Source organism: Nelumbo lutea, chromosome 1 (genome assembly GCF_056320005.1).
Source record: "Nelumbo lutea isolate HS-2025 chromosome 1, American lotus-T2T, whole genome shotgun sequence".
NCBI classification, from domain to species: Eukaryota; Viridiplantae; Streptophyta; class Magnoliopsida; order Proteales; family Nelumbonaceae; genus Nelumbo; species Nelumbo lutea.
The window spans coordinates 87,417,168-87,441,020 of record NC_142684.1 but is presented as its reverse complement, the minus strand read 5'-3'; the positions used below and the strand labels follow the sequence as shown (position 1 = coordinate 87,441,020).

Below are 23,853 nucleotides of genomic sequence, written 5' to 3'. Positions count from 1 at the left end.
ATATATATAATACATGGAAAATATGTTACATATATTAAAAATATTTATAAAATATACATATAAATATATGTACCAATCATTTCGATTAATCATCAGCTTTTTTATAGGTTAATCGAAAAGTGAACCGGTCCTTCAGTTTTTCAAAAATTTTGAATCGAAATCAAATTGACGAGTTTGGTTAACCACATTTTGTAGTTCAATTTTCTCGGTTCGGTTCGATTTTTCGGTTTTTCAATTTTTCATGGACACCCTCTGTTAGAATCTTCTAAAAAGATGTATGAAAATGTCCAATATACCCATATGGTTACTTTTAACCAAAATGTGTATTTTCCAATTTTTCTCTTCATATGAACTGTTAACCCAAACCCTTCCAATCTAATTTCTGAAATTGATTTTTTTTTTTAATTTTCCCTTCATATCAATCATTTAAAGGCAAAGTTACAACCTTAAATTCTCTATTTTTTTGTTATTTATAAAATTTGTATTTTTTTCTTATTTTTTGTAAAAACCAGCCTCAATAATAATTGCATGAGTATTTTAGACATTTTTATGCCTCTTTTTAGAAGATTCTAAAAGATAGGGTACACTTGCGATTATCAAACTGTAGCTGAAAATTGAGATTCCAAATTTGTGTAAAGGGTTACATAACCAATCACAAATGAACACACCAATGTTCCATACACTTAAGTGTGTATCCCACATGTACGGAACACTGGTGTATTCATTCATGAATAATTATATAGGTTTTTGCACTTCGTTAAGCAGGTTTTTGCACACACTGTGGCAAGTAGCAGATCCTGAGTGAAAAAAAGATAATGCAGTCAAGGTTCAAAATATCGATCAGTATCGGCCGATACATATCAGGAGCTTTCCAATAAGTCCCTACAGAGGGTATATCGGGGTTTTGACCAGTCCAGGGGGTGGACGGGGCCTTAAATAGGCCCCTCTGAACCAGATTTGAAAATAAAAACTATAAAAAAACAACCGATATTTTGACCCTTGAATGCAGTTACTCAGTGGGAAGCTTTACCTTCTTAATTTTTTATATTTATAAGAAAAAGAAAGATTATGTTTGTTTCAAATGAATGGCAAGGGATTATATTATTTATGCTCCATTTAGGAAGAACGCAAATACAAATATATTCAGTGCAAATACTCTCTAAACTTTTATGAGAAAAACGTTCTAACTGTATGTTAATCACAGACATGTTAAGTGATGCACTACAGTTGGAATTCTCTGAAACTAGAAGATTGGTCGACCTATTTTAACATATTGGATAAAAATGAATATCCCACTTCTATGAGAACACGTACAGAAAATCTATATCCACATAAAGCGCATTTTTTATTTTCTGTTCACCATTAACAAATTAAGGCTGCAAATCGGGTTGCCTGATTTGAAGAACATTCACTTGAGACATATCAGTAAATCACCTTATTTATGTACCAATGTGAATGTCAATGGAACAATCCACAAATTTGGGTGGACAAATTGGAGAGGTCCCAAGTAAAGGCATACTAACATATCAAACTTTTAACTGTCGGACTGATATCAAATAACATGATGTAAGGGTCATTACCCAATGTTGGTCCCAGCTATGCATTAACTCCAGATTCCAATACTAGGCTTAAGTTTTGATCCATGCTCACTTATGTAAAAGCTATCAAGGTCATAAAAAAGAGCATAGAACATTTGTTCAAATATGCACATCTATTTGATTTGTAAATTAAGGATAATTACCCTTCTCTTTTTCCAACATATACACATTCGTTTTATTAGTTTCTGCTGACAACTGTTAGAATGGGATTTATGGACTAAGTAGCTTTGAGTTGATGAAAGGTTTCTGACTAATTGGAAAAAGATGGCAACTCAATATTGCCATCCATATAAAGGAGAAAGGAATTATAAGAGTGGGGAAACCTAATTGTCATTTCCATAATTTCACATACTGGTCATGACTCGCAGAGGCAACCATTTCATTACATGGTGAATTTGCCAAGGCAGCAATCAACCCATCATGCGCTGGAACTGTCATTGTTTTACAACTCTGCATGGGATACCACAACTCCAAAAGCTGCCAACAAATATACACGATTAGTTTTCTTTTTTTCTGGGAAAGCAATAAAGCATAATATACAATGGAAAATAAATGAAGTTTGTGCACAAAATTCCCATATATAATACAAACTAATTATTAATTTATTATTATTACTAGTAGTACTTCTAAATAACAAGGGATTGAAACCTTTGGTAATAGTAAATAAGACCCCGACACTCTATGTAGTTAATCTTCTAAAACAAATGTAAGATTAGATGTTAAAACCGATAGCACTAGAAATAACAGACAGGAAAGTAAAAAAAAAGCTATGCAACTCCTCAAATAAAAAAAAAAAAGAAAGAAAGAAAGGGCCGCTAATGCAATGTTGTTGGTCCTAGCTATCTGGGGTTTGGGAGGGGTGGACTACATACGGGCTTAACTTTAGGGTCTCTCTCTCTCTCTCTTTCTCTGCACAAAGTGGCTACTCCCAGACTTGAAAACACATTCTCATGCTTGTCAGGTAAAAGATTTTACCAATATACCAAGCAATGATCCCTCCTCAAAAAACAACAATCATAAATTGGGGAGATCCTTGGGCTACGGGAATCTCCTAGGAAGGGGACTCATAGACAACCATAAATTGGTTAATAAATGGAAAGATGGTCCACTCGGCAACTTGGTCAGTATGCCAAAGAGGCGAGAGATTTGGCTGCCAGATCAAGTGCTAGCTACAACTGGATTCCCAGATAAGCCAACTTCTTGCAGATGAATTTGCTAAAGAGGAATTTAATAGGTAATCTTCGAATTGGGGTACCTACCCCTTGGGTTAGTGTATAGTACTTTGTTTGGGCTTGACGAGGTATGTAGGAAAAGTAGCAGTGGGGATAGATCTACTGTGCTTTTTTTCAGTAAGGATAGCTCTATTGTACTTCAGGAAGGGATTAGAGTCCCTTGTATTTTATTAACATCTCTACCATTATCATTTTTCTGATTTGATAAATTTCTGATTAGTTACCCATTAAAAAAAGGAACAACAAAAACATAACAATAACAATAACAATAACAATAACAATAATAATAATAATAATAATAATAATAATAATAATAATAATAATAATATTAATAATAATAATAATAATAATAATAATTGTTAAAAGACTGGTTAAAGAGTGTTTTTTATTTCTATTAGTGTCACAGGGGTATTATTGTAATTCCCCTTGTCTTTATGTTATGTTCAGTCGCCCTAATATAAATATTAAAAATCTGGCACCGCCAGCAACTTTTGATACTCTCAAATCCCTCTCCTCTCTCTCTCTCCTGTATCTTTTCTTCACTTCAGTTTTGGACAAGATGGTATCAGAGCAGGACTGTTAGATCTGAAAGAAGAGATCGAGCAAACCTTTTTCTGTCTTCTCCCTTCACCAGATTTAGATCCTGATTCAGATCGGACTGAAGTACTCTCTCTCCCTTTCTCTTTTTCTTTTTCTTTTTTTTTTCTGGTCATGTGCCAGAACAGATCCTGTAATAGGTTCAGTCTGTCAACGTGAGGCGAACAGTCCCTCCTCTTTCCTTTTTTGTGGGATCGGCTGATCCCTGTAACAAACTGTAGGTTGGTCATGACCTTTATATGCTGCAACAGCAGCCTTTTGGTGAACTTGTAGGTCAGGGGATGACCTATATATGCTGCAACAGCAGCCACACTTGATTTGTAGGTCAAGAGAGGCTACAACAGCCGTACAAGATTTATGGTAGGCTAGTGATGACCTGTGAGTTCGGTAACAGCAGCTGGTTTTGTTGAAGAACTGAGTTCTAAAAGAAGGGAAAGGAGTGCAATGGTGTCATAACCGACAGCAGCTTTGTGAAGTGGTGATTGAAGTACTATAGTTGACCTAGAAGGTGGCTGCCTGGTTCTTTTATTATTCCTGGTGCAATTTTTTTCCCCAAAGTTAACACCGTGTGTGAAAGGGAAATAAGTTCGATTATTCAACCTCTTCTAGTGTGATCTAAACTAGCTATCATGAATAGTGACATATGTTGGGACCCTCATGGGAAGCCGAAATGGACTAAAAATTTGAGTAAGAAACAAGGTTCAGATCTGCATAAGAGGCTAAGCCAGCAAGATCCAAGAAAATTCATTGCAGCAACCATGGCCACTCAGGAGACCCAGCCTGCTACTACTACAGTTCAGACATACACAACTGGTTCTGACCGTAGGGAGGATATCATTAATTCCTTCCGTGATCATTTAGAGATTTATGGTAGGGCAATTGGCCAAATGGATGCCCCCCTCCATCAACTTCATATGTGTCTACATCAGGTAATTCTGTCACAGCTCTACATGTATCGTCTCATTCCTCTGACTCTCCTTCGATAATTGATTCTGGAGCATCAAAACATATGACCGGTAAGTCTACCTACTTCCAGACCTATCATCTTCTCTTTGGAAGAGACAGTCAGGCTGGCTGATGGTTCATTCTCTACCATAGCTGGTCAAGGGACTGTTTCTCTTCCCTTTGGTCCTACACTCTCTGATGTTTTATATGTTCCCCAATTCCCTCTTAATTTGTTTTCTGTTAGTAGTATAACCAATTCTTTAAATTGTTCAGTAACCTTCTTCCCTTCTCATTGTGGAATCCAGGATTTGGACTCAGGGAAGGTGATTGGTAGAGGGCGTATGGTGGATGGTGTCTACTTGCTAGAGAATAAGGCTGGCCTTACAGTCACTGAGTCTAAGAGTCAATCTAGTAAGAGTCAAGCCTATTTATGGCACAATCGTCTTGGTCATTTATCCTTTGATTCCTTAAAGATTGTGTTTCAAGAGCTATTTAAGTCAGTGTCAGTATCAGAGTTGATATGTCAAACTTGTCAATTGAATAAACATTGTAGAACTCATTTTTCTTCGAAGAATACTAAATCTGAATTTCCTTTCCATATTGTTCACTCCGATGTTTGGGGCCCAATCACTCTACCATCTAAAAGCGGCTACAAGTATTTCATTATCTTTATTGATGATTATTCCCGGTATACATGGGTATACCCCATGAGAACTAGGGACGAAGTACCAAAAATTATCCAAGACTTTCAAAGAATGATTTTCACCCAATTTCAAACCAAAATCCAGATCTTCCAATCTGATAATGCCAAAGAATACTTCCATAATGACCTTACGAAGTCCTTTGCTTCACATGGATCTCTCCACCGTAGCTCCTGTGCTCAAACACCACAACAAAATAGTGTTGCTGAAAGAAAGAACCGCCATCTTCTTGAAGTAGCTCGGGGACTATTGATTCATAGGAACGTCCACAAATGCTTTTGGCTTGAAGCTATCCTTTGTGCTGCCCATCTCATTAACCGTATGCCCTCTTGGTGGTTAGAGTACGAAGCCCCACATCGGCTTCTGTTTCCCAAGGCTCCTCTTTTGTCTATTCCTCTCCATGTTTTTGGTTGTCGTTGCTTCATTCAAAACCAATCACCCATTCGTGGGAAATTAGATCCTCGTGTTATTCCTTGCATATTCTTGGGATACCCTTCAAATCAGAAGGGGTACTGATGCTTTGATCCCGTTTCTCGGAAATATCATGTTTCCATGGATGTCATCTTTTTTGAGAGTGAACCTTCCTTCCCTGTTTCTCCTCAGGGAGAGTGTAGGCATGATGACAAACAGGTTCAGAACCCACCTCTACCTCAAATTCAGCACCCTCCTCTACATGATCCTCCTCCCTTTCGTGTTTTCTATCGTCTTCATAAAGGCCAACCAAGTTCAAGAGCTATGGAGCATCAAGAAGTTGTACCACCAATACCATCACATTCTCCAGGAACGAATCCTACACATTCAGGTACCTTAGTTCCCATTGATATTTCTAACCCAATTGCTATTGATACATCAAGTGCTGATGATCTTAACCTTCTTATTGCTCTTCAGAAGGGTGTTAGATCTTGCACCACCGAGCACCCCATTTCCCACTTTGTTTCCTATGAAAACATTTCACCTTTCGGGCATTCCTCTCTTCCATTGACAGTGTACCTACTCCTAAGAATGTGGCAGAAACTCTCTCAGTGCCTGAATGGACAGATGCAATGAAGGAAGAGATTAATGCATTACATAAAAATAGTATATGGGAATTGGTGGATCTTCTTGAGGAAAAAGAACCAGTTGGATGTAAATGAGTATTTACAATGAAACATAGGGCTGATGGCACAATGGAAAGGTATAAAGATCGTCTAGTGGAAAAAGGGTTCACTCAAGTGTATGGGGTGGATTATGCAAAAACTTTTGCACCAGTTGCTAATATGAACTCCATTAGGGTTCTCTTCTCTTTAGCTGCTAATTTCGACTGAGACCACCAATTGGACATCAAGAATGCATTTCTAAATGGTGATCTAGAAGAAGAAGTGTACATGGTACAACCTCCTGGTTTCCAAGCTCAAGGTAATGAACAAAAGGTTTACAGGTTAAAAAAAGTCTTTATATGGCCTAAAACAGTCACCAAGAACCTAGTTCAGCAAATTTCAAGTAGTTGTGCAACAAAAGGGCTACAAGCAATGCCAACTTGACCATATTGTTTATGAAAAGAGAGGAAGGAAAAATTGCAGCCCTAATAGTGTATGTTGATGATATAGTTATCACTGGTGATTGGAAAGATGAAATTCAAAGATTGAAGGGATTTCTTGCTACTTAGTTTGAGGTGAAAGATCTAGGTCCTCTGAAATACTTTCTTGGAATTGAAGTTGCCCGCTCACAAAAGGGTATCTTCATTTCTGAAAAAAAGTATGTCCTAGATCTATTACAGGATACAAGAAAGTTGGGGGTGAAACTAGTTGATTCCCCTATTGATCCTAATCACAAATTAAGTGATTGCCCAAGTGAATCTATCAAAGATGTGAAGCAATTTTAGAGACTTGTAGGAAGACTGTTATATCTCTCCATGACTCGGCTAGACATTGCTTATGCTGTGGGTGTTCTTAGTTAATTCATGCATGCCCCTAAGACCTCCCATCTTGAAGCAACCAAAAGAATTCTCAGATACCTTAAGAAATTCCCAGGTGCATGTTTGTTATTCCAAAAGCATGGGCATCTGAAGGTTGAAGTATATACTAATGCAGATTGGGCAGGATCACTGGATGATAAGAAGTCTACCAGTGGCTATTGTACCTTTGTGGGAGAAAACCTAGTGACTTGGAGAAGCAAAAGAAAAATGTGGTGGCTAAATCTAGTGCTGAAGCTGAATATAGAGCAACGTCTCATGGAGTGACTAAAATAATGTGGTTAAAAAATCTATTGAGTGAACTGGGATTTACAGTTGATACACCTATGACTTTATATTGCAACAACAAGGTAGCCATAAATATTGCTGCAATCCTAGTACTACACAATAGAACCAAGCACATTGAAGTAGACAAGCATTTTATCAGAGAGAAGGCTGTCAAAGGGGAAGTGTGCACTCCCTATGTCAAGTCCGAAGATCAACTTGCAGACATCTTCACAAAAGGGCTACATCATTTGCGGCACAATGATTTGTGACAACTAACAAGTTGGGCATGATTGACATCTATGTCCCAACTTGAGGGGGAGTGTTAAAGGACTGGTTAAAGAGTGTTTTTTCTTATTTTTTTATTTCTATTAGTGTCGTAGGGGTATCATTGTAATTCCCCTTGTCTTTATGTTATGTTCAGTCGCCCTAATATAAATATTAAAAAGCTGGCGCCGCCAACAACTTTTGATGCTCTCAAATCTCTCTCCTCTCTTCTCTCTTTCTCTCAAATCTTTTCTTCACTTTAGTTTTGGACAACAACAATAATAATAATAATAGTAGTAATAATAATAATAATAATAATAATAATAATAATGTTGGAAGTTTTCTGTAATTATGTATTATATCTGATTTTATGCTATTTTAAGTAGTTGAGAGATTTGTGAGCCGTACAAATTTTTTAGGAATTAGCTTTATCTTCCCTTTAATTAAGGAGATATGTTACCTAGTTTGTATCCTTTAATTATGGAGATTTGTTACCTAGTTTGTTTCCTAAAGAGAGCTATAAATTTCGATGTACAGAAACATAATGAGATATCCTATTCTTCATATCTTTCTGCCTCTTCTTTATGGTATCAGAGCAGAAAAGACCTAGGGTTTGTTTCTACATTTCTGTCCCTAAAAATGTCTGAAGTCACGTCCAGTTCTCAGCCTTCTCAACCTGAGCCCCAGATTGTCCGGAATCTGCCTGAAAATCACTCTATTCAGATCACTACAATCCGACTAAATGGTGACAACTTTCTCCAGTGGTCACAATTTGTTCGCATGTATCTCAGAGGGAGAGGGAAAATTGGCTATATCACAGGAGACACGAAGAAGCCTGATGTGAAGGATCCAGCCTATGCTATTTGGGATGCTGAAAATTCCATGGTGATGACTTGGTTGGTTAACTCCATGATTGAAGAGATAGGTGCAAATTATCTCTACTATTCTACAGCCAAGGAATTATGGGACAATGTCTCACAGATGTACTCTGATTTGGAGAATCAATCCCAAGTGTACAAATTATCTCTACAACTCGGAGATATTCGCCAAGGTGAGAACTCTGTGACTAAGTATTTTAATTCTCTTAAGAGAATTTGGCAGGACCTGGACTTATTCAACGATTACGAGTGGAAGTCACCCGATGACTGCAATTATCACAAGAAGATGGTGAATGTTGGCCGAGTCTTCAAGTTTCTTGCAGGTTTAAACGTTGAATTCGATGAGGTTCGTGGCCGAATTATTGGAAGAAACCCTCTGCCCCCAATTGGTGAAGTATTTGCAGAAATACGTGGAGAAGAAAGCCGAAGATAAGTGATGCTAGGAAAGAAGGCTGTAGGTACAACCAGACCTGTGAAAGAGTCAGCCCTGATTATTTCCGAGGCCCAAGTTAGTCGAAAGTCAGCCCAAAATCAACGGGTTGGAGACAAGAATAACCTACGCTGTGACTACTGTGGTAAACCTCGCCATACCCGAGAGAATTGCTACAAAATGTATGGGAGACCACCCAATTGGAGGGTGAACAAACCTGGTGGACAGAATATACCTACAGCAAACGAGGTTGAATCATCCCCATTCAGCAAAGAGCAAATAGATCATCTACTTAAACTTCTAAAATCTTATTCGTCACCTAATACTCCTGTCGGGTCTATGGCACAAACAGGTAACAATTCTTTGGCATTCTCAATGCTAGGAAAATCCGGCCCTTGGATCATAGATTCAAGGGCCTCCGATCATATGACAAGTTGCTCTAACCTATTTAGTTCCTATTGTCCTTGTTCTGGTTTTGAAAAAGTGAGAATAGCTGATGGTAGTCTTTCATCTATTGCAGGCAAAGGAAACATTAAAATTTCAGAAAAAATTACTCTGAAATCTGTTTTACATGTTCCAAAACTTGCCTGCAATCTTCTTTCTGTCAGCAGATTGTCGAAAGATACTAACTGCTCCATTCTTTTTCTTCCTTCCACTTGTGTTTTCCAGGACCAGAACTCGAGGAAGACGATTGGAACTGCTAGAGAGATAAATGGACTCTACTACTTTGCTACTGGTAATAAAAAAGTTCACGGTTTAAGTAGTACGAGTTCAATCCTTGTATGTGATCAAGTTATATTATGGCATAGAAGATTAGGACATCCTAGTTTTCCATATCTCAAATATTTATTTCCTAAAGTGTTTAAAGGAGTTGATTGGTCAAAACTTCATTGTGAGTCTTGTCATTTGGCTAAAGATCATCGTGCTTTATTTCCAATAAAACCTTATTTTGCTTCAAAACCATTTTATTTGTTACATAGTGATGTTTGGGACCCATCTAAGGTTAACACACTTTCTGGAAAAAAAATGGTTTATGACTTTTATTGATGACCATACAAGGGTATGTTGGGTTTACTTGTTGGAAAGGAAATCAGAGGTCGAACAAAGATTTAAAGAATTTTTCCTAATGATTGAAAATCAATTTCAAACCAAATTTGGTATTAAGATCAGATAATGGGACTGAATACTTTAACAAATACTTAGGAGCATTTCTAACCAAAAAAGGTATTATCCATCAATCAACTTGTCGTGACACACCACAACAGAATGGAATTGCTGAAAGAAAAAATAGGCACCTTCTTGAGGTAGCTAGAGCCATCATGTTTTCTATGAATGTACCTAAATATCTCTGGGGAAATGCTCTCCTAACTACATGTTATCTGATAAATAGAATGCCATCTCGAGTTTTAAAATATGAAACTCCTTTATAGAATCTAAAAAATTGTTTTCCCACATCTCGAATAACTACGGATCTTCCTTTAAAAGTGTTTGGTTGTGTCTGTTATGTGTATATACCAAATGTTTTTCAATCAAAACTGGATCCAAAAGCTGAAAAATGTGTGTTTCTTGGTTATGCATCTAATAAAAAAGGGTACAAATGCTTTAATCCAGTTATAAAGAAATTTTTTGAGTATGGATGTACACTTTGTTGAAGACCAACCTTTCTTTCAAAAAAATCTCTTCAGGGGGAGAACATAAGGAAGATAATTTTTGGGAAACTTTACATATTCTAGAAGAATTTATACCTTTGATTAATTTTGATAAGCAAGGTTCGGAAACAATTGTTGAAAGAATGGAACCTAGTGATGGTACTCTTAATCCAAATCTGCCATATACTACGTTATCAGAGACAGGGGGAGAAGTACTTCAAACGGATCACAATCCTCATCCTGAGCTTCAATTTTATACCAGGAAGAAGTTTCACAAAAGTACTACTGTTCCAGTTGTTTCTACAGCAGAAGTCCAATCCAATTTGCCGAGTGAAGATCCTACAACTCAGAGTAATCCTTCTTCTACCCCTATTCCGTCTTTATCTAATGATTTGCCTAATCTATCTTCTTCAGATCTTGACATTCCAATTGCATTAAGAAAAGGTACCCGAACTTGCACAAAACATCCTATTGCAAAATACTTGTCATATGAGAAATTATCACATACTCATAAAGCATTTGTGTCTAGGATTTCTAATCTGTATGTGCCAAGAACTGTTCAAGAAGCATTAGATGATCCGAAATGGAGGTTAGCTGTGATGGAAGAGATGAATGCTCTTAGAAAGAGTAATACATGGAGTATTACTGATCTACCCCATGACAAGAAGACAGTCGGGTGCAAATGGGTGTTTACAGTAAAGTGCAAGGCTGATGGAAGTGTGGAGAGATACAAAGCAAGACTCGTAGCAAAAGGATTTACCCAAACTCATGGTATAGACTACCAAGAGACTTTTACTCCTGTTGCTAAAATAACTCTGTCAGAATACTTCTTTCCCTTGCAGTTAATTTTAACTGGCCACTTCGTCAGTTCGATGTCAAGAATGCATTCTTGAATGGAGACCTAAAGGAAGAAGTATATATGGACCTACCACCAGGTTTTGAAGAAAGTCTTGGAAGAGGCAAAGTTTGCAGGTTAAAAAAATCCCTATATGGGCTAAAGCAATCACCAAGAGCTTGGCTTGAACGATTTGGGAATGCAATAAGGCGGCACGGCTTCTCGCAAAGTCAAGCTGATCATACTTTATTTTTCAAGCACTCTACTGAAGGTAAAATAGCTATTTTGATAGTGTATGTAGACAATATTATCATGACTGGGGATGATTTATTTGAAATCAACAAGTTGAAGAATAAGCTTGAGGCTGAATTTGACATTAAAGACCTGGGAAAACTTAAATATTTTCTCGGAATGGAGTTTGCAAGGTCCAAGGAGGGAATCTTTATCAACCAATGCAAATACATTATTGATTTGCTTAAGGAGACAGGGATGACAGGTTGTAAAGCCGCAGAAACTCCAATGGACCCAAATATGAAGTTAAAAGCAGTAACAGTAAATGAGGTGGTTGATCGAGAACGTTATCAAAGATTAGTTGGAAGACTAATCTATTTGTCGCACACAAGACCTGATATAGCCTTTGCAGTAAGTGTAGTAAGTTTATGCATTCACCTGGACCTACTCACTTTGAAGCTGTGTTCAGGATTTTGAGATATCTGAAAGGAACTCCGGGGAAAGGACTCTTGTTCAAAAATAGGGGTCATCTCCAAGTCGAAGCCTACACAAATGCAGATTGGGCAGGTGATATAAATGATAGAAGATCTACTTCAGGTTACTGCACTTTGGTAGGAGGGAATTTGGTCACCTGGAGAAGCAAAAAACAGAGTGTTGTAGCAAGGAGTAGTGCAAAGGCAGAATTCCGCTCTGTTGCACATGGCTTTTGTGAAGTGTTATGGATCAAAAGGCTCATAGAAGAATTGAAGGTTCCTACACCAACACCTATTAAAGTCTATTGTGATAACAAGGCATCTATTTCCATAGCTCATAATCCAGTTCTACATGATAGAACAAAGCATGTAGAAGTGGATAAACATTTCATCAAGGAGAAGATAGATAGTGGTGTGATATGCATGTCTTACATACCCACCACGAGCCAAGTAGCAGACATTCTCACCAAAGGGCTTCCTAGGGCACAGTATGAGAACTTAGTTAGCAAGCTTGCCATGAGTGATATATTCATGCCAGCTTGAGGGGGAGTGTTGGAAGATTTCTGTAATTATGTATTATATTTGATTTTGTGCTATTTTAAGTAGTCGAGAGATTTGTGAGCTGTACAATTTTTTTAGGAATCAGCTTTATCTTCCCTTTAATTAGGGAGATATGTTACCTAGTTTGTATCCTTTAATTAGGGAGATATGTTACCTAGTTTGTATCCTTTAATTAGGGAGATTTGTTACCTAGTTTGTTTCCTAGAGAGAGCTATAAATTTCGATGTACAGAAGCATAATGAGATATCCTATTCTTCATATCTTTCTGTCTCTTCTTTAAATAATAATAATAATAATAATAATAATAATAATAATAATAGAAAAGGTTAAACTACTTCTCAAAGTACCAAAGAAATCATTTTGACTTTTCAAGGAACAGTATACCTTGTAACCCCCAATAACTAGAAGCATAGAATACCCAGGATGGAATGCACAAGATTGGAATTTGTTGCCATTGGAACACAGTTTGTGAATACATTCTCCACCCAATGCAGTTGACCACAAACATACACAATCTTTGCTAACAGAAGCAATATATTTCCCACTTGTATCCCAGCAAATTGAGTAAACTTCATTGACATGTCCCTAGGGAAAAATGAAACATTGTCAAACAATCATTTCATCAAGAGCTTAAGAACCATACACACATGCAACATTCAAGGCAGTATTAGTGGGATCTTATGTGTGCATCAACAAGCACACCTGCAACTTAAACTGAAGGCTGTCAGTCTCAACATCTAGTATATTGATCGTATTCCCTGCAGCAGCAGCCAGAAGCCGCCCAACTTGTGGCTGGAATCTGACTTGTGTTGTACCACCCTGCATTTATAGAAGAAAATAAGAAGCTTTATTCAACAAAATTTTCAGGAGCTCAAGTCAACATTATTCCATAGTATCATGATGCTTGTCAGAATTGCCCGGATAAGTATACATTGGAAGGGTAAACATTCTTCTATGTATGTGAAGGAAAAGTTAAAACAAGGAATTATAAAAAAAAAAATACTGAGGAATCTTTAATGAGGCAACTTGTTTTGGGCCCAAATTTGTATTCTTGGGATAAATTTCACCCCACAAACTTTCCAACATATCCAAAATATACTGAGGAATCTTTAATGAGGCAACTTGTTTTGGGCCCAAATTTGTATTCTTGGGATAAATTTCACCCCACAAACTTTCCAACATATCCAAAATAAGAATGCCAATGATCATTTTTTTTAATTAAGAATCCTAAATTTGGATGGCTATTATCATTATAGCAGGTGGGATATGGTCCTGATATCCACTGAGGAATGAGCACAAATCCAACCAAAAAGGAATGGCCACATGATTCCTCCATGTTAAATTATAAAGTTGGTCAGTAGGGTCCGTTTGGTTATTCTCTTTTCTTTTGGTTTTCTATTCGTTATTTCTTTAATCTATTTAGTCAGGAGCAGTAATGCAATTTCATAATTAATATAATAAAAAGAGAGCTGGGCGGCAGTTAGAGGATATGACAACCTCTACTGCTTTCAGCGCTTCTTCTTCAACTTCTCCTCTTCTTCTTTCCTTCTACTCTAAGTGTGGCTGGACAGTTTTTGGCACTCATCCCATTAATTTAACTAGTGTTTCAGGTCTAATCACATGGTATCAGAGCAAACCTAATCGACTTGGACTGGTAAGGATGCCTAGCAAGGATTGACTTGAGGTTCTCTCACCATACATTTTTTTTTTATCAATATTCTCTCACCATACATTAAATGGAAAGTGACCAAAAAGGACCGGTCGCCCATCAGAGGAGGCTTTCGTGCCTTGACATCCATCAGGGAAGGAGGCTTTCATGCCTTGAGTTGAAGTTCTTGTGATGTTTTTGGTGGTTTCCTAGTTTCCCTCTCTATTTGGCAGTTCAAAGAGGGACTGATGATGAATGGTACAGGTTAGTGGCTTGTTTATTAGATGTTTTCATTGAATGATGAGTGCAAATAGGGTAATAGGGTGAGGTTTTTATTCTCCAATTCATGTGTAGGGTTGGCTATCTGCTAGAATGTGTTTTTTGAATTTTTTTTTTTTATATATAGTACAGCTATCCTGTTAATACTCTCGGACTGGTATGGAATTAGTTTTTTGGTGATTTCTTGGCCTGAAGTGAATCAATTCTTTTTTCTTACTGCTTAAGGATTACACCAGCACTGTTATTGAGATTATGGCAGCCTCTGGTGGTGAAACTAAGTCTAGTGAAGTGATTCAGCCAGATATGTCTGTTCAAATGACTGGTAAAGCTCAATGGTAGTATGGTACAAACTGTGTACATTGGAAAAAATCAGTTGAGGTGAAAATTAAAATATATTAAGAAGAACAAGCCAAGCTCTCTAAGATTTTTTCAATCCATAAATTGTTTTCTTTAACCTGCACACTTATCCTTCCATGGATGATAGCAAGCTTGAATACACATGCATATGTACACACTTTGAGACAATCGAAGTATTTCAAACACACCATCATCATCATCAAAACCTAGTCCCTATATGGGGTTAGCTACATGAATCCTGTTACGACTTCTGTGTTTCCCATCTATTCAGTGTCATATCCATTGTTAAATTATGAGCCTATAAATCATCCGAAAAAAAATAGTATGGAACAAGGAAATTTGGAAATTAAAGTAGAATGCAGAGTAAATGGATTTTTATTTTTATGGATTAGATCAAATATCATGGCAATGTAAGTATGCAAAGAAGCGGTTTTTTTTTTTTTTGATAAGTGAAAATATTATATTAAAGAAGGGGGGATGCCCCACAAAATAAAGCAAGCAGGAGATGTTTTAAACATAGGAAAATGGAAAAAGAAATGACTTAAAGGGAAAATGTAGCAACCCCCTCACCCATCCTACAACATATTGTATGTTAAACAGTTTTGAGTACCCAATTCCAATCAGTTAGAATTAGAAGTTGAAACTTCAACCCAACTTCCCCAATACTATGGAACAATTACTGATCTATGGAAAATTAATACACAGCTTTGCATATTGATCCTAAATTAGTGGATAGTGAAAATGCTGAAACTGAATTTTCTTGATGGATAAATGGTAAAATGAAACATTCTGCCGCTGCCTGACATAAAATATTCTCATAGTGTTTGTGAAGTAGTTCCAGCAGATGCAAAAGTTTAAAGCTGACCTTGGAGACGTGTTTGCATGTTTGGCACTTCACGTTCCAGAACAAAATTTCATTATTACCATCGCATGAGCACAGAAGGTCTACCTTCTCCGGATGGAAATCTAATGACATCACTTGTTCCGTGTGTCCAGTAAGTTTGTGAATTGGATGGATTGTCTGTAAAACCATACATATTAAACTCATAAATATCCACCCTCTTAATAGAAGAAAAGAAACAAGAGAAGAAAAAATGCTTTAGGAAAAGGGAAAAATCTGAAAAGCAAATGAGCCAAGCAGGAATTAAATGTTTCATCAGTAATCCTCCTAGCTTTATCAATTTCATACTTTTTTTAATCACATTATATTATGAACAAAATTATGACTTCTTAAAATATTTTGTTTATTTTATTACAAAATTATCATAGAATTAGTGAACAAATTTAACACAGTTTATAACAAATTTAATCTATGGCTTCTTAAGACAATTTTTCTTATTTTTGAATTCAATGTAAAAATAAAATAAACAGATTTTCACTGTCATATGACCAATTTGAGGCCTATACTGAAGATCATATTAGATGTCACTGATAACAGCCATTTAGTAATTACAATGTGAATAAAAGACAGGTTCAATAAAAGGATGCTACCAAAAGAAGCTCAAAACTCCATCCCAAGAATCAACTAAATTCTAACAACTGTTGTATGTAAAAGCAGCTATTATCGAGCATTACACAGTAACACGGAGCTTGGATGATCAGAACAACATGCACAGACATATAAAGCTGTCATACTTTTCAAAATTTCTATGATCTGAGGAAACAATTAGAATAGCTTCATAATCAGTATTCTTTTTTTCATATCTTAGATACAAGGCCAAAATTAAAAAACAAAAACAAAAAACTTCTACTTAATCCCAAAGTACCTCAAATTTTACATTAAAAAAAAACCCAAAAAGCCATAAATAATTTCGGAATTAGAATCATCTAATGTGTTACAAGACATGGAATCTGTCTGAAAAAAGCAATAAGAGAGAAGCCATACAAGTCACTTTTTGTAGAAAGGAAACCTGCTCTTCCAGAAACAATGTAAGGAAGTGGAAACCACAAAGACAATGATGCAACAGCAACTTCAAGAATGTAGACCCATAAATAATAGAGGCTTTGTTTATCATTTGAGAAGAGCTTGCTAGAAAAACCATAAAAGCTCTTGTAACATGATTTGAAACATGCAAACATTCATAGCCTACATAGCCTAACTACTAAATTATTGGATATAAAGCAAGCTAGGGGAAAAAAATTACATCAGACGCATCCCAAATTTGAATTGTTTTATCAAAAGAAGATGTTGCAAGAAGATTTGAATTTGGTTTAAATCGAACATCTGTAATCAGAAAAGAATGATCTTCTGAACTTCTTTTGGACTCAAAAGTATCCATGTTCCAAATTACAACCTGCCAATGAAATACATAATCAGAGCCATATAAAAAATATTTAGATAAATGAGTAAAATTTACCATACTGTTCAAAAATGTATGGCATTGGAAACCTTCTTATCATGCCCGGCACTAGCTAAAAACTTTCCATCTGATGAGAAATGGCAGCACAGAACCTTGCTATTGCTTGAACTAAGGCAACCAACCTCTTCAAATGAAAAGCCTGTCACAAATGAAAATTTCTTGTTTTTAAAGAAAATCCCATGAAATACAATTTATTCTACATTAAAATACAAGTTCCTTTGATGTTCTCTCATCCCCTCTTTTCATCACTAGAGCATTTCAAGGAGACACTTGGGTCTGTAAATCAGGACGGTAACCCCTTGTGCCTTGCCAATGTTGCATATTTAGAGGATCAGGATCAGATCCATAATTGGATGATGGAGGTCTGGGGCCCCCATGCCTTGTCATTTGTTGCATATTCAGAGCATCAGGATGGGATCCATCATTTGATGATGACCTACCATGCAAAGTGTTGGCAACAAATGCCAGCATAATCTATCGTATGACTTTAACCATTTTATTTATGGATTAAATTTTAGGACTTTCTAATATTGACACACAACTTTTTCTACCATACGAACAGATTGCCTGCTGCCATCATGTTTCAGGATGATTTTAGCCCAGAAAATCTCCATTTAATGGTTTTGCACCAAGAATGCATATAATAAGGCTTTTAGCTCCAAATGACAAGGCAAGGGGGCCAAACTGAACAGTTTTGCATCCAAGAATGTATATAATTGGGCCAAACTGAATGACTTGGTATTTTGTCTTTTAGCAAATAAGTTATTAAGGAGGTTGTGAACTACTTAATGGCAGAAGCTGAAGTTAAGTTAATTACTATATAACCGAATGTTTTATTACTATTTAATTATCTTATTCACTAAAAGGTAAAACAATTAGTCATTCAGATCAGACACTTCAGCTGTTATCAAACAGCTCCTAAATCCCCTCCCTCTAATTAAGTGGCTAATCTCATCAGTCCATACAGTGCTATCAATAATCAATGTGCTGCAGCAATGCATTCAACAAAGAGTCCTTGGTTTATGCATCAATAAAACAACATACTTTTTTCTCTTCTTTGTAATTATATTTAATATGGTATCCTTTTCTTTCTTTTTCCAACTGTATTCCCTTAGTACAGAGTTGCCTAGTATGGAAATCCAAGTCATAATACCATCTAAGATCCAACCACCAAGAAAATTACCCACTAAAGAGAATAAATGAAGTAAAATGTAGATTCTCTCTCTCAACCACCTTGATATCCATCTCATGTCAGATGTGTTTAGTGCACACCTCATATGATAAATAAAACTATGGTTCATTCCAAATAAGAATTTTCTATGCAACACTTTTCAGTCTTATTGTTTATCCGGATGACCAATGAAGAAATCATGGATCAGTATACATGAGTAAAGGATAGGCATATGGTTCTAGGCTGCAATGGAGCCAAGGTAGAAGGTGTAATCCTAGCAATAATTCATGAATCAGAAGTTCGGAAAAGAAAACAAGTAGCTAGCTTGTTCCAAATAGAAGCCACTGGCTATCCAAAATTGAGTGCAACACTGCAACCATGCAAAAACAAGGCAAGATTTCTGAGGGAGATAAGTATGAATATATTACCAATATATGTTGTTTTAGAGATGATAAAAAATGGATGTTGAGTCAATAATATTGAATAAAGGATTCTATTAATGAATGGTATCACAAGGGTAAGGAAAAAAACAATGATTCAAAGAGTCTATTCTACCTTGCATTTGTTTTAATAAAGCATCCAAAATTCACCTTTTGGGGCATTCTTCCCACAAGTTGTAGAACTTCGTTGCAAAGTGCTGAAAGGGTCATTCTTCATGTCCTCAGTCTCATTATCATATGAGAGAAAAGATTCTAAATTAGTATCTGAAGAAGCATCATCCTGACCATCCATATCACCCTAAAAGTGGTTTTTATGATTAACAATTAGCGACATGGAATCTAACACCCACACTGGAGTATCTCACAAGCACAAAGAAAACAAATAGGTACCATCTTTTCAAAGGCTTCAACCAGCCCACTTTTGTTGGAACCACGTATGTTTTGCTTTTCAGATGCTCTATCACTATGTGACAAAGCTTCACGCTCCATTTTAACATAAATTGGCAGCACAGATTCTGCAGAACCAGCAGGGTATCCTGCTGCAGTAACATCTTCAGCCTGACAACCTGACCTGCCCTTCTTCTTTCTGCAACTCTGATGTAAAACATGTATATACCAAGAATGGTATCAAATAAGTTCAAATGTCGAAAATAAATAAGCTGAAAATGTCTAAAGAACAACTATCAACGTCTTGGAATTGCTGATATTGTATCTGAGCCTGTTGTTGATGTGCATTTTGCCTCAGTTGGGACATTATCTGAATTATCATCCATCAGTTATCATGTAGAGGAAAGAATAAATAGTAGAAATTTGAAATTTGTATCACAACCATAATCATTTTAAGTGAGAAATAGTACTCTTAATATCGAACAGTTAAAAACAAAAAACAACCTTTTATTCATTTTTTTGAGAAAAAGGATAATTTTTTCGGTTCAGTTGGTAAAATTAACTGAAACTGAACCAAACTGACCCATGAACAGCCCTACTTCCCACCCCAGATTTAGCCAATACATTGGTCACTCTATTCAGCTCTCTAGGAATACATCTAAAACAACAAGAAACAAAAGAAAATTTTCTTTGATCCCATTAAACATGCAATTTGAATCTCCATGGACCATCTTTTAAATTCTTATGTAAAATGACAAGAAACAATCGTTATGTAACTTTACAACTATTGCTATTCCCTTTTCCCAATGAGGTTAGCACTTAGCAATAAAAGATCCATAAACTAGTTTAGATATGCCCATTAATTTTCAATTAGTTCAATACTTGGAATTGAGGGGGGACCGAACCCAGCAAGATTTACCTCAGTTGTTGGTGCTGTTTTGCCCAATCTAGACAATGCTTCAACTGGAGAAGAACCAATATGTTGGAGACCAAAGTTACCAGTACCCTGGCCATCATTCCTATTTAATCCAACCTTGAGAAGCATCAAAGTTTGAGGATCCATATCAGCAAAGTTCCCTAAAAAAGAAGACATCAGGTTCTGTGGTGTGTGTTGCAGTGCTTGAGCTACGAGCTCTTGTTGACTTTGGGCTCTCAACATCTGAAAGCACTGCTGTTGGATCGGCATGTGTGGAACTGACTTTAGTACTTGCTTTCCCAATCCTGGTGGGATTTGGTCAATTCCCTGGGAAGAGGTTACACAAATCAACATTTATACTAACAGTGTGCAGCTTATAATAAAGAAAAACCTACAGGCTACAACTGCTGCAGGAAAAGATTCAGAGAATAAAGCATGTCACATACAGTTAAAGGCCGGCCATCCAATGCTAGTGGGCAGGACCTTTTCTTCAACACTGCAATGTTTAAATAGGTATGCCAAACATCAAACATAAAATGCCAATAAACAGAAATAATAGGTATGCATGAAGCATCTAAACATGATCTAAGAAAATTCTTTCCCATTCTAAAGTCAAAAAAGCTCATTGTACAGTATGACAAAACTTAACACACACATGTTGAAATGCATGTTACCCTCCAGAAGAAGAAATAATTCATCTTGCCACCAAAGAGCTGATGCTCATTCAATGTACATTTATCCTAGTTAACACAGTACCAAGAACCACCATATGATGTATAATCAATTTACGAAAAAAAATGAACTAATCATGTTAATTAATAATAGATAATGAGATTAATCATTTAATCCATCTTTTCATCAACCTGGAAAGCACAACGGTGTTAAAAAGTATGGAAACCTTAATTACAAGTAGGCTAAAAACCACTATAACCAAACTGTACACTAACAAAAATCCAAGTTGGTCATGGATGATAGTGTCCAGATTTGAAAGAAGCTAATGCAGTTGCATCCCTGGAATTCCTCGAGCATGGATAACCCATGAATAATGTTGATTTGGTTCACCCAATGACCTTGCAACTATACAAGTTCTAACAAGACACCTGCATGCTCCATCTCCACGTATCAGGATGAGACCTAGGATGTAACGCTATCTTACCCACCGGACCCGCCAATTAACCACTAGCCTCAAATCATTGGCTATCAAAACAGTGCATACTTATATGTTGCAAAGGGGACCATTTTGCAAAAAAAGTGCCCCCACAAGCTAAAAGCCTATATCAAACATAATTGCACAAACACTAAGAAGAACCAGCTAATTCCCAAAAAGAATGGGTGTTTTATCTTGTTCAATCTGAATTTCTTAATCTAACAGATTTGTTTGAAGGAAGACCTAAGGTATGACCTGCCTGAGAGGATTCTATACCAGATAAGTTGAGATCTCCACTCATTCACATAGGCTGAACTTGTTACCAACCTCCAGACTTTTCTAATATAAATCACCAAGTTGCACTCTTCTAGGTTCATCTAAACACTTCCAAGCGGGTGAGAAGCTCTCCAGAACTGTATTATCGTTCCATACCGGCATACTGACCATGCTCACTCAATTTTGAGTTCAATTTCACAGTTAAGAATAACATATAGAAACCCCACAAACTAAAAAAAATTAAAATAAAAAAGTTTTCAACAGGATAAAGCATGCAAGATGCATGTATTATCTAGATTTATATAAGTGGAGAGTCTTAATAAGTGTTCTGTTGGGCCAACATCCAAGTCAATGGATGGAAGCTGGAATGACCTACAAACCAAACAATTTATGTTAAACCAATGTCTAAAAGACCTGTGTCATGAGGTCCAGTTCTTGGGAGCATAGCCTTTGGTACACCATGAGGTGTTGACTCCAAGGGAATTGACTTGCTCACATTAATTCGCTGCCTATTATCCTGCACAATGAGAAACAGATCATAAATGCAATTTGAAAATTTTGGAAATGGCATCAGAAAAAATCAAATGCATACTCTTACTGTAACTCGCTGTTGATTCTCTGCATGAATTTGTTGCCGTGGATGGCTGCAAACATGAGAAAGGATATTAAAGAAAAAAAAAAAAGAAATCATGTGGCCCTCCCACCATGAATTTGAAGTACAAGACAGAGTTGAAAATACCCTGGAGCTTTGACCGTTGGTTTGCCATTGACCGTCTGTATTCGAGGGTCCAAAATTTTGGAAGAAGGATGTCCAATATGGTCCTCCTCGTACATTTTTGCCAACATGCTAGCATGTGGCCCTCCCACCATGTTTGCAAAATCAACATCATAAGGTAGCTGAACAACCATTTTCCTATTCATCTCAAATAGCTGCAGACATGAATGTATGTTAGTTATTCAGTTTCCATTCAGCATTTAGCATTAGATGCGCTACTCTCGCAGAGGATAACGTCAATAGAAAAAAACCAAGAATATCACCAAAACCTCACCTCAACTGAAGGTTGTTTATTAGCCACATGATCCTTCTGATCCCTAGAGGAGTACACATCATAAAAGAAAGACCACCATTCCCATAAAAAACCCTCAGGCGAATTAATCCCTGAAGAAAGAACAAATTCCTGATCACGAAACAGAAATTTGTACAATGACTTACTACAACCGAGTGTTCCAATCTACTGATTAAACTATTTCATTCAAATAAAATCAATACAATATCAAGCCCGCACTCCGCTAAAAGCGGAAATTTTGGGAGAAAAACTCCATCGTCACCAAGATACAGCTCGATACAATTCTTGTAATTAAAGCATTCAATTCGTTCACCCATGGGAAACAGGAGGAAGAAAAGAAACAAAAGCAAAACGAGAGAGAGGGAGAGAATGACACTGACGACGCATTACCAAGACGGTCATCGGAAACTTTTGCCTCTTCCTTGAATATCCGGGCTGTCGTATGCATTTTCGTTCTCAACAAATAATCATAAAGGTAACGATCAAACCTACACAAAAGAACCAACTAAGCTATTAACTAAATAATAATGAATAACATTAACGACAGAAGCAGAGATAAGAAGAAACATGACTATTAATGGATAAGAAACTAACATCTGCCTCGGATCCCAACCTGAATCCGCCATCCTCAAGCACTAAAACCTGAAAAAGAACTAAAACAAGTTCTTCAGTTCCAATTTTATCGGATGTCTCCGAAGAGACGAAACAAGTTCTTCAGTTCACAGTACAAACGGATGAAAAACATAAAAAAAGAGGCGCAAAAAACTAATGAACTAAAAAAAAAAGGAAGTGCTCAGTAGAAAAAGAGCAGAGCAGAAACGAACGGTTACATTACAAAGAAAAAAAAGAAAACACTTCACCGACCGAATAAAACTGAACTAGATCAACCTTAGAAAAAGATGGTTGAGAGAAAGAGAGAAGAAGAGAGAGTACTCAAACAGTCTTCAAAATCAATAGAACGAGGAAGCGGAAGCAGAAGTTATTCGTCGACGAAGCCAGAAGGAGGAGGCAACAGAGAAGCCGCCATGCAAAATAAAAACGAAGGAAGAATAAAAAACAAAAGAGAATAGGAAAAAGCTCTCTGGTTAATGGTTATTGCCTTATTTCTCCCAATCTCTCTTTACCGCCTTTTGTTTAAGAAGGAAGCCAGAAACCACTAAAAACAAAAAATGGCTTTTTCACTGTTTTACATA

General features: G+C 36.6%; 2 protein-coding genes across 5 annotated transcripts; one reads left to right on the top strand and one right to left on the bottom strand.

Moving 5' to 3' along the window:
* Window positions 1-1,599: 1,599 nt before the first annotated feature.
* Window positions 1,600-23,778, bottom strand: LOC148875930 (transcriptional corepressor LEUNIG_HOMOLOG-like). Of its 4 annotated transcripts, none has more exons than XM_088984932.1 (17): window positions 23,594-23,778; window positions 23,255-23,313; window positions 23,051-23,148; window positions 22,643-22,752; window positions 22,333-22,523; window positions 22,186-22,237; window positions 22,008-22,110; window positions 20,617-20,666; window positions 20,174-20,497; window positions 19,258-19,461; window positions 19,018-19,165; window positions 17,286-17,395; window positions 17,041-17,190; window positions 15,762-15,917; window positions 13,315-13,431; window positions 12,997-13,197; window positions 1,600-2,075 (listed from the first exon to the last, which is right to left on the bottom strand). In XM_088984932.1, exons 2-17 carry the CDS (start codon window positions 23,284-23,286, stop codon window positions 1,929-1,931), a joined length of 2,193 nt encoding a protein of 730 aa, XP_088841058.1. In that variant the 5' UTR covers window positions 23,287-23,313; window positions 23,594-23,778; the 3' UTR covers window positions 1,600-1,928. The 4 variants fall into 4 exon arrangements, with proteins under 4 accessions (XP_088841058.1, XP_088841062.1, XP_088841053.1 ...); XM_088984936.1 differs by having other exon boundaries at window positions 22,192-22,237; XM_088984927.1 differs by having other exon boundaries at window positions 23,255-23,302.
* Window positions 3,336-14,733, top strand: LOC148875931 (uncharacterized). Its single transcript, XM_088984942.1, has 3 exons — window positions 3,336-4,356; window positions 9,533-9,599; window positions 14,223-14,733. The coding sequence occupies exons 1-3, from the start codon at window positions 4,057-4,059 to the stop codon at window positions 14,288-14,290; spliced, it is 435 nt and encodes a 144-aa protein (XP_088841068.1). The 5' UTR covers window positions 3,336-4,056; the 3' UTR covers window positions 14,291-14,733.
* Window positions 23,779-23,853: the final 75 nt, after the last annotated feature.